The sequence below is a fragment of the Mustelus asterias genome, chromosome 31, assembly GCF_964213995.1.
Source record: "Mustelus asterias chromosome 31, sMusAst1.hap1.1, whole genome shotgun sequence".
Taxonomy (NCBI): Eukaryota; Metazoa; Chordata; class Chondrichthyes; order Carcharhiniformes; family Triakidae; genus Mustelus; species Mustelus asterias.
The window spans coordinates 2521739-2538151 of NC_135831.1; the positions used below are offsets into that span (position 1 = coordinate 2521739).

The 16413-nt window shown below is 49.3% G+C and overlaps 1 protein-coding gene across 3 annotated transcripts in view; it reads right to left on the reverse strand.

Moving 5' to 3' along the window:
- The window catches only part of alox12 (arachidonate 12-lipoxygenase), a 57248-nt gene that overhangs the window by 10555 nt on the left and 30280 nt on the right, over positions 1 to 16413 (reverse strand). The window contains exons 7-10 of one of the 3 annotated variants that reach the window (XM_078200833.1): positions 12406 to 12549; positions 10668 to 10871; positions 5987 to 6073; positions 275 to 444 (exon numbers count right to left, since the gene is read on the reverse strand). In XM_078200833.1, coding sequence (XP_078056959.1) covers positions 275 to 444; positions 5987 to 6073; positions 10668 to 10871; positions 12406 to 12549 — 605 coding nt within the window. The remainder of the gene's footprint in view (positions 1 to 274; positions 445 to 5986; positions 6074 to 10667; positions 10872 to 12405; positions 12550 to 16413) is intronic. The other 2 variants (XM_078200834.1, XM_078200835.1) reach the window with 2 other exon arrangements.

Consider the following 16413-nt stretch of genomic DNA (forward strand, 5'->3'; position numbering starts at 1 on the left):
AAACAACGCTTTTCACTGTATCCCAATACATGTGACAATAATAAATCAAACCCTTCTCCCCTATGTACTCTATGAACAGTATGCTTTGTCTGTATAGAGCGCAAGAAACGACACTTTTCACTGTATCCCGATACATGTGACAATAATAAATCAAACCCTTCTCCCCTATGTACTCTATGAACAGTATGCTTTGTCTGTATAGAGCGCAAGAAACGACACTTTTCACTGCATCCCAATACATGTGACAATAGTAAATCAAATCAGACCAGCTTACTTGTTGATTGCAAACCAGAGTTGAAGACCATCTTCCTGGTAATAGTAATCCTTCAGCCCCTCGAGCCCACGCTGCTTGAGGTTATCTGGCAGGCACAGAGCTGAGTAGGAGAACATTTCGAATGCTTTCTGAGCAATCACATCCATACCACGTCCTCCTGATGCAACCACCTTGGAACAGAGGGAAAGAAGAAAGAGAGACGGTGGCATTACAGGAGGATGCCATAACCTGTGGCATTATCATGATGTGGAGATGCCGGCGTTGGACTGGGGTAAGCACAGTAAGAAGTCTCACAAACACCGGGTTAAAGTCCAACAGGTTTATTTGGTAGCAAAAGCCACACAAGCTTTCGGAGCAATGCTCCTTCGTCAGATGGAGTGGATATCTGTTCTCAAACAGGGCACAGACACAGAAATCAAGTTACAGAATACTGATTAGAATGCAAATCTCTACAGCCAGCCAGGTCTTAAAGGTACAGACAATGTGGGTGGAGGGAGCATTCAACACAGGTTAAAGAGATGTGTATTGTCTCCAGACAGAACAGCTAGTGGAATTCTGCAAGTCCAGGAGGCAAGCTGTGGGGGTTACTGATAATGTGACATAAATCCAACATCCCGGTTGAGGCCGTCCTCATGTGTGCGGAACTTGGCTATCAGTTTCTGCTCAGCACCTCGGCCTTTACGACACACGACAGCGCAGAGTCGCTGAGCAGAAACTGATAGCCAAGTTCCGCACACATGAGGACGGCCTAAACCGGGATGTTGGATTTATGTCACATTATCAGTAACCCCCACAGCTTGACTCCTGGACTTGCAGAATTCCACTAGCTGTTCTGTCTGGAGACAATACACATCTCTTTAACCTGTGTTTAATGCTCCCTCCACCCACATTGTCTGTATCTTTAAGACCTGGCTGGCTGTAGGGATTCGCATTCTAACCAGTATTCTGTAACTTGATTTTGTGTCTCTGTGCACTGTTTGAGAGCACATTTCCACCCCATCTGACGAAGGAGCAGTGCTCCGAAAGCTTATGGTATTTGCTACCAAATAAACCTGTTGGACTTTAACCTGGTGTTGTGAGACTTCTTACTGTGGCATTATCATCAGACTCTGAATCCAGACACTCATCTCATGTTCTGGGGGGACCCGAGTTTGAATCCCACCACCTTAGATTCAATTTAAAAAATCTAGAATTACAAATCTACTGATCACCATTGTGGATTTTCATTGAATCCTACAGTGCAGAAGGTGGCCATTTGGCCCATCGAGTCTGCACCGACCACAATCCCACCCAGGCCCTACCCCCATGCATTTACCCTAGCTAGTCCCCCTGACACTAAGTAAAGTTTATTTATCAGTGTCAGGGGGACTAGCGAGGGTAAATGACTAAGTAAAATGTATTTATTAGTCACAAGTCGGCTTACATTAACACTGCAATGAAGTTACTGTGAAATTCCCCTAGTCGCCCCACACTCCGGCGCCTGTCCGGGTAACACTGAGGGAGAATTTAGCACGGCCAATCCACCCTAACCCGCACGTCTTTCAGACTGTGGGAGGAAACCGGAGCACCCGGAGGAAACCCACGCAGACACGGGGAGAACGTGCAGACTCCACACAGACAGTGACCCGAGCCGGGAATCGAACCCGTGTCCCTGGCACTGTGAGGCAGCAGTGCCGACCACTGTGCCACCGTGCCGCCCACAGGGCAATTTATCATGGCCAATCCACCTAACCCACACATCTTTGGACACTAAGGGGCAATTTAGCATGGCCAATTCCCCCAACCTGCACATCTTTGGACACTAAGGGGCAATTTAGCATGGCCAATCCACCTAATCTGCACATCTTTGGACACTAAGGGGCAATTTAGCATGGCCAATCCACCTAACCTACACATCGTTGGACACTAAGGAGCAATTTAGCACGGCCAATCCACCTAACCTGCACATCTTTGGACACTAAGGGGCAATTTAGCATGGCCAATCCACCTAACCTGCACATCTTTGGACACGTTACCGGGACTGGAAGGCTTGAATTATAAGAAGAGGCTGGATAGGTTGGGACTTCTTAAAGTTTGTTCATTGACGGTCAGGAATGCGCTGCCTGGGAGGGTGGTGGAGGCGGGTTGCCTCACATCCTTTAATAAGTACCTGAATGAGCACTTGGCGCAGCGTAACATTCCGGGCTACGGTCCAAGTGCTGGCAGGTAGGATTAATGGCTGAGGAGCATAAATGCCATGAGGCAATTTAGCATGGCTAATCCACCTAACGTGCATATCTTTGGACACTAAGGGGCAATTTAGCATGGCCAATCCCCCTAACCTGCACATCTTTGGACACTAAGAGGCAATTTAGCATGGCCAATCCCCCTAACCTGCACATCTTTGGACACTAAGGGGCAATTTAGCACGGCCAATCCAGCTAATCTGCACATCTTTGGACACTAAGGGGCAATTTAGCATGGCTAATCCACCTAACCCGCACATCTTTGGACACTAAGGGGCAATTTAGCACGGCCAATCCAGCTAATCTGCACATCTTTGGACACTAAGGGGCAATTTAGCATGGCCAATCCCCCTAACCTGCACATCTTTGAACACTAAGAGGCAATTTAGCATGGCTAATCCACCTAACGTGCACATCTTTGGACACTAAGGGGCAATTTAGCATGGCCAATCCAGCTAATCTGCACATCTTTGGACACTAAGGGGCAATTTAGCATGGCTAATCCACCTAACCTGCACATCTTTGGACACTAAGGGGCAATTTAGCATGGCCAATCCCCCTAACCTGCACATCTTTGGACACTAAGAGGCAATTTAGCATGGCTAATCCACCTAACCTGCACATCTTTGGACACTAAGGGGCAATTTAGCATGGCCAATCCACCTAACCCGCACATCTTCGGATGTTTTCAAACTTTAGTGTCGTGAGAAAAATCCATCTGGTTCACCAATGCCCCTTCAGGGAAGGAAGAACAATATGGATGAAAATAGCTAAAGGTATCGATACAAGACATTGATACAGTAGACGTGGAGCGGATGTTTCCGCTGGTGGGACGTTCTAGGACGTACAAGGGGGAGCAAATTTAAAACAGACTCGAGGAGAAACGACTTCTCCCAAAGCGTTGTGAATCTGTAGAATTCGCTGCCCCAAAGTGCGGTGGATGCTGGGACAGTGAGTAAGTTTAAGGAGGAGTGAGACTGATTTTTAATTGGGAATGGGTTGAAGGGTTATGGGGAGAGGGCAGGAAAATGGGGATGAGGAGCATATCAGCCATGATCAAATGGCGGAGCGAACTCGATGGGCTGAATGGCCTAATTCTGCTCCAATATCTTCGGAACTTATGAAATCTGCCCTCCTTACCCGGTCTGGCCTACATGTGACTCCAGAGCCACAGCCAATGCAGTTGACTTTCAACTGCCCTCCAAGGGCAACTAGGGATGGGCAATAAATGCTGGTCCAGCCAGCGACGCCCGTGTCCCATGAATGAATTTTTTTTAAAGTTGGGACGTACAAGATATTGCTCAGGCCACATTTGGAATACCGCCTTCCGTTCTGTTCGCCCTGCTACAGGAAGGATGTTCTCAAACTGGAAAGGGGGCAAAAGAAAAGATTTACAAGGACGTTACCGGGACTGGAAGGCTTGAATTATAAGAAGAGGCTGGATAGGTTGGGTCTTTTTAATGTTTGTTCATTGACGGTCAGGAATGCGCTGCCTGGGAGGGTGGTGGAGGCGGGTTGCCTCACATCCTTTAACAAGTACCTGAATGAGCACTTGGCGCAGCGTAACATTCCGGGCTACGGTCCAAGTGCTGGCAGGTAGGAGTAAGTGGGAGTTCAGGTATTTCTAATGTGTTGGTGCAGCCTCGATTTAAGCCTGTGCTTTAAGATTCAATGATTAGTGTCACAATTAGGCTTACATTAACACTGCAATGAAGTTATCCCCTAGTCGCCACACTCCGGCGCCTTTTCGGGTCACACTGAGGGAGGATTTAGCACCTAACCAGCAGGTCTTTCGGACTGCGGGAGGAAACCGGAGCACCCGGAGGAAACCCACGCAGACATGGGGAGGATGTGCAGAATCCACACAGACAGTGACCCAAGCCGGGAATCGAATCCATGTCCCTGGCGCCGTGAGGCAGCAGTGCCAATCACTGTGCCACCGTGCTGCCCGTGTAAGGGTTAGGTGCACTGGCCATGCAAAATTGCCCCTTAGTGTCCAAAGATGTGCGGGTAAGGTGGATTGGCCATGCTAAATTGTCCCTTAGTGTCCAAAGATGTGCAGGTTAGGTGGATTGGCCATGCTAAATTACCCCTTAGTGTCCAAAGATGTGCAGGTTAGGTGGATTGGCCATGTGAAATTGCCCCTTACTGTCCAAAGATGTGTAAGTTAGGTGGATTGGCCATGCCAAATTGCCCCTTAGTGTCCAAAAATGTGCGGGTTAGGTGGATTGGCCATGCCAAATTGCCCCTTAGTGTCCAAAGATGTGTCGGTTAGGCGGATTGGCCATGCTAAATTGTCCCTTAGTGCGCAAAGGTGTGCGGGTAAGGTGGATTGGCCATGTTAAATTGCCTCTTAGTGTCCAAAGATGTGCAGGTTAGGTGGATTGGCCATGCTAAATTGTCCCTTAGTGCGCAAAGGTGTGCGGGTAAGGTGGATTGGCCATGCTAAATTGTCCCTTAGTGCGCAAAGGTGTGCGGGTAAGGTGGATTGGCCATGTGAAATTGCCTCTTAGTGTCCAAAGATGTGCAGGTTAGGTGGATTGGCCATGCTAAATTGCCCCTTAGTGTCCAAAGATGTGTAGGTTAGGTGGATTGGCCATGCTAAATTGCCCCTTAGTGTCCAAAGATGTGTAGGTTAGGTGGATTGGCCATGCTAAATTGCCCCTTAGTGTCCAAAGATGTGCAGGTTAGGTGGATTGGCCATGCTAAATTGTCCCTTAGTGCGCAAAGGTGTGCGGGTAAGGTGGATTGGCCATGTGAAATTGCCTCTTAGTGTCCAAAGATGTGCAGGTTAGGTGGATTGGCCATGCTAAATTGTCCCTTAGTGCGCAAAGGTGTGCGGGTAAGGTGGATTGGCCATGTGAAATTGCCTCTTAGTGTCCAAAGATGTGCAGGTTAGGTGGATTGGCCATGCTAAATTGCCCCTTAGTGTCCAAAGATGTGTAGGTTAGGTGGATTGGCCATGCTAAATTGCCCCTTAGTGTCCAAAGATGTGTAGGTTAGGTGGATTGGCCATGCCAAATTGCCCCTTAGTGTCCAAAGATGTGTAGGTTAGGTGGATTGGCCATGCCAAATTGCCCCTTAGTGTCAGGGGGACTAGCTAGGTTTATGGGGTTATGGGGATAGGGCCTGGTTGGGTTTGTGGTCGGTGCAGACTCGATGGGCTGAATGGCCTCCTTCTGCACTGTAGGGATTCTTTGACCCCATGAGAAGTGTGCTCTTTTAATATTTTGAAGGCAGGGGGAATGATTATTGGGGCAAGGTGGGGTTGGGATTACAATCAGATCAACCATGATCTCATTGAATGGTGGGGTAGGCTAGAAATGGCCAAATGGCCTCCTCCTGCTCCTCAGTTGCATGTTCTTTGTTCAGCCCGATGAACGGTTTACTTTGGCAAGAGTTTTTGTCATATTCAAAATTAGCCAGCAGTGGTAAATGAGGGGCTCCCACTCAACCTAACGGCGAGTGGACACAAAGGACTACTTACTCGAATAATGACGCCATTCTTGCCCAAGAGATCGTTCCTTGCCCTGGTGTTTATCTCCAGTGTGTACCTGGTGTGAGGGGTGAGGAGCTAAAACATTGAGGGAGAGACAAATCACATTGGCGTCAATTGCTTTGCCCGACTGCCCTCCTCCCTCCCAACTCAAGTCTCCCCCCCCCCGCCACGACACCTGGGAGACGGAATAGTCCTCCGCCTTCCCAAAAGACGACACACCCGGGTTGTAATTTTCAGAGTGACTAAAAATTCCGTTTTTCTTTGTTAATAAAGTTGGAGTTGTATTTATCTATACATCATTCCACCAGAATAGTGCTTTATCAAAGAATGCAGAAAAGTAAGCACAGGAACAGGCCATTCGGCCCTCTAAGCCTGCGCCGATCATGATGCCTGCCTAAGCTAAAACCGTATCCCTCCATTCCTATCCTAGTTATCTAGTTGCCCCTTAAATGCCGCTATCGTACCCGCTCCCACCACCTCCCCGGGCAGCGCGTCCCAGACATTCACCACCCTCTGTGTAAAACACTTACCTCGCACATCTCCTCTAAACTTTTCCCCACGCACCTTAAACCTGGGCGGCACAGTGGGTTAGCACTGCTGCCTCACAGCTCCAGGGACCCGGGTTCGATTCCCGGCTTGGGTCACTGTCTGTGCGGAGTCTGCGCGTTCTCCCCGTGTCTTGCATGGGTTTCCTCCGGGTGCTCCGGTTTCCTCCCACAGTCCGAAAGACGTGCTGGTTAGGGTGGATTGACCCGAACAGGCGCTGGAGCGTGGCGACTAGGGGAATTTCACAGTAACTTCATTGCAGTGTTAATGTAAGCCTTACTTGTGACTAATAAATAAACTTTAACTGTAATCAATGTTGCCTAGTACTTGACTCTTCTGCCCTAGGAAAGAGCATCTGACTATCCACTCTGTCCATGCCACTCATAATCTTGTAAACCTCTATCAGGTCACCCCCTCAACCTCCATCGTTCCAGTGAGAACAAACCAAGTTTCTCCAACCTCTCCTCATAGCTAATGCCCTCCATACCAGGCAACATCCTGGTAAACCTCTTCTGCACCCTCTCCAAAGCCTCCACATCCTTCTAGTAGTGTGGTGACCAGAATTGTACACAATATTCCAAATGAGGCCTAACTAAGGTTCTGTACAGCTGCAACATGACTTGCCAACTTTTATATTCGATGCCCCGACCGATTAAGGCAAGCGTGCCGTCTGCCTTTGTGACTACCTTATCCACCTGCGTTGTCACTTTCAGCGACCCAAGTTTGGAGTGATGAAGTTTCTTTCTTAAACCCTTTCTTTGATTTATAAGTTGGAGTAAGTTTTGTTATATTTTTATTGTCTGCATTTGAAGAGTTCACAAAGAACAAAGAACAATACAGCACAGGAACAGGCCCTTCGGCCCTCCAAGCCCGCGCCGCTCCCTGGTCCAGGATTGAATCCTGAATCCAGGATCCCCGCCCAATTTTCCAGCCTATCTACATACCAATATCCTATCCACCGAGCTGTCCCTCACAGCTACGATGCTTTGTTCATTACAACCTATTAACTCACCCCCACCCCCCCATTCCAGACCATGTGATCTCCAGGGAGAGGCGAAAACCCAGAGTGAAAAACCCCAGGGCCAATATGGGGAAAAAAAAATCTGGGAAATTCCTCTCCGACCCCCTGAGGCGATCGAAACGAGTCCAGGAGATCACAATGGCCCTGATCGGAAAATGCTTCCCAACCCTAGTCATTTCCACTTCCACGAACACCATATGAATTCCCTGCCCCCGAGACAGGTTCCCAAACTATCCGCAGTCTCGCTCTGTACTGGCACCAGCAAGATGATCATAGAATGAAGCCTTGAAACGAGAAACAAGGAACAATTAGCCCGCGCTGCTCCCTGGTCCAAACTAGACCACTCTTTTGTATCCCTCCATTCCCACTCCGTTCATATAGCTGTCTAGATAAGTCTTAAACGTTCCCAGTGTGTCCGCCTCCACCACCTTGCCCGGCAACACATTCCAGGCCCCCACGACCCTCTGTGTGAAATATGTCCTTCTGATATCTGTGTTAAACCTCCCCCGCTTCACCTTGAACCTATGACCCCTCGTGAACGTCACCACCGACCCGGGGAAAAGCTTCCCACCGTTCACCCTATCTATGCCTTTCATAATTTTATACACCTCTATTAAGTCTCCCCTCATCCTCCGTCTTTCCAAGGAGAACAACCCCAGTTTCCCCAATCTCTCCTCATAACCAAGCCCCTCCATACCAGGCAACATCCTGGTAAACCTCCTCTGTACTCTCTCCAAAGCCTCCACGTCCTTCTGGTAGTGTGGTGACCAGAACTGGACGCAGTATTCCAAATGCGGCCGAACCAACGTTCTATACATCTGCAACATCAGACCCCAACTTTTATACTCTATGCCCCGTCCTATAAAGGCAAGCATGCCATATGCCTTCTTCACCACCTTCTCCACCTGTGACGTCACCTTCAAAGATCTGTGGACTTGCACACCCAGGTCCCTCTGCGTCTCTACACCCTTTATGGTTCTTCCATTTATCGTGTAGCTCCTCCCTACATTATTCCCACCAAAATGCATCACTTCGCATTTATCAGGATTGAACTCCATCTGCCATTTCCTTGCCCAAATTTCCAGCCTATCTATATCCTTCTGTAGCCTCTGACAATGTTCCTCACTATCTGCAAGTCCTGCCAGTTTTGTGTCGTCCGCAAACTTACTGATCACCCCAGTTACTCCTTCTTCCAGATCATTTATATAAATCACAAACAGTTCCTTCCAAAGAAACATCTTAAGACGCGAGAAAACGGAACACCACCTCCTCTAAGGCAACAGGAGCTGAGCAATCAATCCGTCCACTGGGTGCGTCAGAGTGTTTTAATATAAAACCAAGGCTCCGTGTGACATCCTGAGGTCCCACTTCACCAAGAGTAGGGGGCTCTCCAACCAATATCAAGTCAACAGAATATCTTTTCCATTATCTGGGGGGGCGATGGTCCAGTGGGATTATCGCTAGATTATTAATCTAGGAAACTCAGCTAATGTTCTGGGGGACCCGGGTTCGAATCCCGCCACGGCAGATGGTGGAATTTGAATTCAATAAAAAATATCTGGCATCAAGAATCTACCATTGTCGGAAAAACCTATCTAGTTCACTGATGTCCTTTAGGGAAGAGAAGCATAGAATCTAGAAGCAGGAGTAGGCCATTCGAGCCTGCCCCACCTTTCATTCTGATCATGGCTGATCATCGAATTCAACATCCTGATCCCCCCCATATCCCTTTAGCCCCAAGAGCGATATCTAATTTCTTCTTGAAATCACACAACGTTTTGGCCTCAGCTACTTTCTGTGGGAGTGAATTCCACACATTCACCACCCTCTGGGTGAAGAAATTTCTCCTCACCTCAGTCCTAAAAGGTTTACCTCTTATCCTCAAACTCTGGCCCCCTAGTTCTGGACTCCCCCCACCATCGGGAACATTCTTTCTGAATCTACCCTGTCTAACCCTGTTAGAATTTTATAAGTTTCTATGAGATCCCCTCTCACTCTTCTAAACTCCAGTGAATATAATCCTAACCGACTTAGTCTCTCCTCATATGACAGACCTGCCATCCCAGGAATCAGCCTGGTAAACCTTCGCTGTACTCCCTCTATAGCAAGGACATCCTTCCTCAGATAAGGACACCAAAACTGCACACAATACTCCAGGTGTGGCCTCACCAACGCCCTGTACAATTGCAGCAAAACATCCCTATCCCGAAACTCAAATCCTCTCGCTATGAAGGCCAACATACCGTTTGCCTTCTTTACTGCCTGCTGTACCCAACTGATGCACGAGGACTCCAAGGTCTCATTGAGTATCAACCTCTCTTAATTTGCACCCATTCAAGTAATACTCTGTCTTTCTATTAAAAAGTAACGTTTATATATTAGTCACAAGTTGGCTTACATTCACACTGCAAAGAAGTTACTGTGAAAATCCCCTAGTCGCCACACTCCGGCGCCTGTTCGGCTAAGGGAGAATTTAGCACGGCCAATCCACCTAACCTGCACGTCTTTGGAGTGTGGGAGGAAACCAGAGCATCCGGAGAAAACCCACGCAGACATGGGGAGAACGTGCAAACTCCCAGGGTGGAAGAGTCAATTACTAGGGGGGGGGGCACAGGTTTAAGGTGCGAGGGGCAAGGTTTAAAGGAGATGTAGGAGGCAAGTTTTTTTACACAGAGGGTGGTGGGTGCCTGCAACTCGCTGCCGGGGGGAGGTAGTGGAAGCGGATACGATAGTGAGTTTTAAGGGGCGTCTGGACATGAATAGGATGGGAATAGAGGGATACGGTCCCCGGAAGGGTCGGGGGTTTTAGTTCAGTCGGGGCAGCATGGTTGGTGCAGGCTTGGAGGGCCGAAGGGCCTGTTCCTGTGCTGTAATTTTCTTTGTTTGGCACAGAGCCGGGAATCGAACCCGGGTCCCTGGCGCTGTGAGGCAGCAGTGCTAACCTCTGTGCCGCTGTGGCGCCCGTATATTGCGACCAGAGTAGATAATCTAAGTGGTCAAAGCTGGCCCAGATGAATAAAGAACCCAAAACTGTTTACTGTCCACAAGTTGGCTATCCAGGCCCTTCGCAAAGGGCACAAGACCCATTCCCGGCTCCCTCACCTTGAAGATGGGATGTACGGACGGTAGCTGCCTCAAGGTGCAGATGCAGAAGACTTCGGCCAGCAAGTGGGTCCCGCACAGGTGGTACACCACCTGATGTACCTGGAAGTCGGAACTCCGCACCCAGATCTTTGCCAGGAGCCAGACATTCTCCGGGTCCGAGGGCAGGAAGATGGGATTCTCCGCTCCCGGGATTTGATGGAGCTGTTGAGTGTGGAACGGTTAAGAATTAAGGCGATTTCTCTCTCTCTCACGGCGGTGTGTGTCTCTCTCTCCGTCACGTCCCAGCTCCTTATATTTGTGTCACCGGGTGGGATTTTTCCATCCGCGTTCGCCCCCAAGACCGGAAATTCCCACCCGAGGTCGACGGGCCTTTGCAAGGTCCGTGTCCGGCCCAATGCGATTCCCGTGGCAGGTGGGGTCTCTCTCTCATTCCGTCTCTATCTCCCTCTGTATCTCTCTCTCCGTCTCTTAAACACTCTGCCTCTCTCTGTTTGTCTCTCTCTCACCCCATCTTTGTCTATCTGTCTCTCTCTCTCTGCTTTGCTCCCTCACTCTGTCTCTATCTCTGTGTGTGTCTCCCTCTCTCTCTCTCTGTCTCTATCTCTGTGTGTGTCTCCCTCTCTCTCTCTCTGTCTCTATCTCTGTGTGTGTCTCTCTCTCTCTCTCACTTTGTCTCTATCTCTGTGTGTGTGTCTCACTCTCAGTCCCTGTCTTTCTCTCTCTCCCTCTCTCTCTCTCACAAACACACATACACACACCCTGTCTCTCTCTCTCTCTGTCTCTATCTATCTGTCTTTGTCTCTGTCTTACTCTCTCATTGTCTCTCTTATTCTCTCATTCTCTGTCTGTCTCTCTCTCTCTCTCTGTCTGTGGGTCTCTCTCTCACTCCATCTCTCTTTGTCTATCTCTCTCTCTTGCACACACTGTCTCACTCTCTCTCTCTCTGTCTCTATCTGTCTTTGTCTCTGTCTCACTCTCTCATTCTCTCTCTTTCTCTCACACACCCTGTCTCTCTCTCTCTCTGTCTCTATCTGTCTTTGTCTCTGTCTCACTCTCTCATTCTCTCTCTTTCTCTCACACACTCTGTCTCTCTCTCTCTCTTTGTCTGTGGGTCTCTCTCTCACTCCATCTCTCTTTGTCTATCGCTCTCTCTTGCATACACTGTCTCCCTTTGTGTGTCTCTCTCTCACCCCATCTGATTTTGTCTGTCAGTCTGTCTTTCTCTCTGTCTGTCTCTCTCTCTCTCTCTCTGACTCTCTCACCCCATCTCTCTCTGTCTGTCTGTCTGTCTCTCTCTCTCTATCTTTCTTTGTCTCTGTCTGTCTGTCTGTCTCTCTCTCTCTCTCTGCCTGCCTTCCTGGCTCTCTCTATCCATCTGTCTTTGTCTCTCTCTGACTCTCTCTCACCCCATCTTTCTCTGTCTGTCTTTCCCTCTGTCCCTCTCTCTGTCTCCCTCTTTCTCTCTCCCTCGCTCTGCCTCTTTGCCTCTCCCTCTCTGATCTCCTTGCCTTTCTATCTGAGCCTCTTTCTCTGTCTCATTCTGTCCATCTCTCCCTCTCTCTCTTGGTTCTATCTTTTCCTCTCACTCATCTGTGTCTTTCTTCCTGTCCGTCCCTGGAGCTGAGGTTCGACACGGTGAAGAGTGAGCCAGCCCACCGGTGAGCTGCCTGGTACGCAGGGCAGGGGGGGAGGGGGGGAGCGATAGGTCGGAAAGCCAGCCGCCCCCAGCACCAACCTGAATGGCAATGGGCAACAGCCTGTTCTTGGGATCCTGGTACAGCAGACAGATCGGAGCGGCCACATACTGCTGCACCCCCTTGATGACATTGGCAGGAACTCCGTCCAAGACCTTGAAATCGACAATATAAATGTTCCCTTTCTGAAACAAAGACAGGAAAATCCTCACTGATCCTGACACGCAACATCCTGACACGCAACATCCTGACACGCAACATCCTGACACGCAACATCCTGACACGCAACATCCTGACACGCAACATCACACAACGTCAGCAACTCCGGGGAAAAATGATCCCAACCCCGTGCTGTACCTGTCCTGGGAGTGTTTGATGGGAGACAGTGTAGAGGGAGCTTTACTCTGTATCTAACCCCGTGCTGTACCTGTCCTGGGAGTGTTTGATGGGGACAGTGTAGAGGGAGCTTTACTCTGTATCAAACCCGGGCTGTACCTGTCCTGGGAGTGTTTGATGGGGACAGTGTAGAGGGAGCTTTACTCTGTATCTAACCCCGTGCTGTACCTGTCCTGGGAGTGTTTGATGGGGACAGTGTAGAGGGAGCTTTACTCTGTATCTAACCCCGTGCTGTCCCTGTCCTGGGAGTGTTTGATGGGGGACAGTGTAGAGGGAGCTTTACTCTGTATCTAACCCCGTGCTGTCCCTGTCCTGGGAGTGTTTGATGGGGGACAGTGTAGAGGGAGCTTTACTCTGTATCTAACCCCGTGCTGTACCTGTCCTGGGAGTGTTTGATGGGGACAGTGTAGAGGGAGCTTTACTCTGTATCTAACCCCATGCTGTACCTATCCTGGGAGTGTTTGATGGGGACAGTATAGAGGGGCCTTTACTCTGTATCTAACCCCGTGCTGTACCTGTCCTGGGAGTGTTTGATGGGGGACAGTGTAGAGGGAGCTTTACTCTGTATCTAACCCCATGCTGTACCTATCCTGGGAGTGTTTGATGGGGACAGTATAGAGGGGCCTTTACTCTGTATCTAACCCCGTGCTGTACCTGTCCTGGGAGTGTTTGATGGGGACAGTGTAGAGGGAGCTTTACTCTGTATCTAACCCCATGCTGTACCTGTCCTGGGAATGTTTGATGGGAGACAGTGTCGAGGGAGCTTTACTCTGTATCTAACCCCGTGCTGTACCTGTCCTGGGGGTGTTTGATGGGGGACAGTGTAGAGGGAGCTTTACTCTGTATCTAACCCCGTGCTGTACCTGTCCTGGGAGTGTTTGATGGGGACAGTGTAGATGGAGCTTTACTCTGTATCTAACCCCATGCTGTACCTGTCCTGGGAGTGTTTGATGGGGGACAGTGTAGAGGGAGCTTTACTCTGTATCTAACCTGTGCTGTACCTGTCCTGGGAGTGTTGGATGGGGGACAGTGTAGAGGGAGCTTTACTCTGTATCTAACCCCGTGCTGTACCTGTCCTGGGAGTGTTTGATGGGGACAGTGTAGAGGGAGCTTTACTCTGTATCTAACCCCATGCTGTACCTGTCCTGGGAGTGTTTGATGGGGGACAGTGTAGAGGGAGCTTTACTCTGTATCTAACCTGTGCTGTACCTGTCCTGGGAGTGTTGGATGGGGGACAGTGCAGAGGGAGCTTTACTCTGTATCTAACCCCGTGCTGTACCTGTCCTGGGAGTGTTTGATGGGGGACAGTGTAGAGGGAGCTTTACTCTGTATCTAACCCCGTGCTGTACCTGTCCTGGGAGTGTTTAACGGAGACAATGTAGAGTGTGTGTTTTAGTGTATGCATGTGAGTGTGAGTGCATGTTTGAGTGTGTGTGTGAGTGTGTTAGAATTCCTGCTCTGTAATAGGGGAGGCGATGGTCTAGTGGTATTATCGCTAGACTATTAATACAGAACCTGAGCTAATGTTCTGAGGACCCGGGTTCAAACCTCGCCACGGCAGATGGTGGAATTTGAATTCAATAAAAAATATCTGGAATTAAGAATCTACTGATGACCCATTGTCGGAAAAACCCATCTGGTTCCTTTAGGGAAGGAAATCTGCCGTCCTTACCCCGGTCTGGCCTACATGTGACTCCAGAGCCACAGCCAATGTGGGTGACTCTCAACTGCCCTCCAAGGGACAACTAGGGATGGGCAATAAATGCTGGTCCCAGCCAGGGACAGCCATGTCCCAGGAATGAATGAAACATCCTGTCCCCTGTTCGTCCAGAGTGGGCCAGCTGTCACTTGTTCTCAAGCTTGCTACATTTTGCAATCCCTCCCAGCTGCACTGCAACATCTAATACATTTTCTCTCTCTATTGTCTTGAAGAAAAGTCAAAAACGGGACTGGAAATGTTAACTCTTGTTCTCTCCCGACAGAAGCTGACAAACCTGCTGGGTTTTCCCCAGCATTCGTGGTTTTTGTTTTGGATTCCAGCGTCTGTCGGTTGACTTGGTACATAGAACATAGAGCAGTACAGCACAGAACAGGCCCTTCGGCCCACGATGTTGTGCCGAGCTTTATCTGAAACCAAGATCAAGCTATCCCACTCCCTATCATCCTGGTGTACTCCATGTGCCTATCCAATAACCGCTTAAATGTTCCTAAAGTGTCTGACTCCACTATCACTGCAGGCAGTCCATTCCACACCCCAACCACTCTCTGCGTAAAGAACCTACCTCTGATATCCTTCCTATATCTCCCACCACGAACCCTATAGTTATGCCCCCTTGTAATAGCTCCATCCACCCGAGGAAATAGTCTTTGAACGTTCACTCTATCTATCCCCTTCATCATTTATAAACCTCTATTAAGTCTCCCCTCAGCCTCCTCCACTCCAGAGAGAACAGCCCTAGCTCCCTCAACCTTTCCTCATAAGACCTACCCTCCAAACCAGGCAGCATCCTGGTAAATCTCCTCTGCACTCTTTCCAGCGCTTCCACATCCTTCTTATAGTGAGGTGACCAGAACTGCACACAATATTCCAAATGTGGTCTCACCAAGGTCCTGTACAGTCGCAGCATAGCCCCACGGCTCTTAAACTCCAACCCCCTGTTAATAAAAGCTAACACACTATAGGCCTTCTTCACAGCTCTATCCACTTGAGTGGCAACCTTTAGAGATCTGTGGATATGGACCCCAAGATCTCTCTGTTCCTCCACAGTCTTCAGAACCCTACCTTTGACCCTGTAATCCACGTTTAAATTAGTCCTACCAAAGTGAATCACCTCACATTTATCAGGGTTAAACTCCATTTGCCATTTTTCAGCCCAGCTCTGCATCCTATCTATGTCTCTTTGCAGCCTACAACAGCCCTCCACCTCATCCACTACTCCACCAATCTTGGTGTCATCAGCAAATTTACTGATCCACCCTTCAGCCCCCTCCTCTAAGTCATTGATAAAAATCACAAAGAGCAGAGGACCAAGCACCGATCCCTTTTGTATAGATTGCTGCCCATTTCTCCCCCCACAACGACCGCCCCACCGACTGACCCCACCGCCCTCCAGAGGTTTTCAAGAGATTCGATTCACTCCAAAGTTCAAAAGAAAGAGAAAGATCTGGTTCTCTACTGCGCTCACTGCAGTGTCCCGAGGCACGTTATGGTCAATGACGTGTTTTTATTTGGAAAGAGTGTCAGTGCTGTGATGTGGAAATGTGGCGTTCACACACTCTCTCACTCACTCGCACACACTCACACACCCTCGCACGCACACAGTCTCCCTCGCACACTCTCTCACTCACTCGCACACACTCACACACCCTCGCACGCACACACTCTCCCTCGCACACTCTCTCACTCACTCGCACACACTCACACACCCTCGCAAGCACACACTCTCCCTCACACACTCACGGATGCCCCATAGAAAGCATTCTTTCTGGGTTGTATCACAGCTTGGTATGGGCTCCTGCTCTGCCCAAGACCGCAAGAAATTATAGAGTGTTGTGAATGTAGCCCAGTCCCATCACACAAACCAGCCTTCCATCCATTGACTCTGTCTACACTTCCCGCTGCCTCGGGAAAAGCAGCCAGCATAATCAAGGAC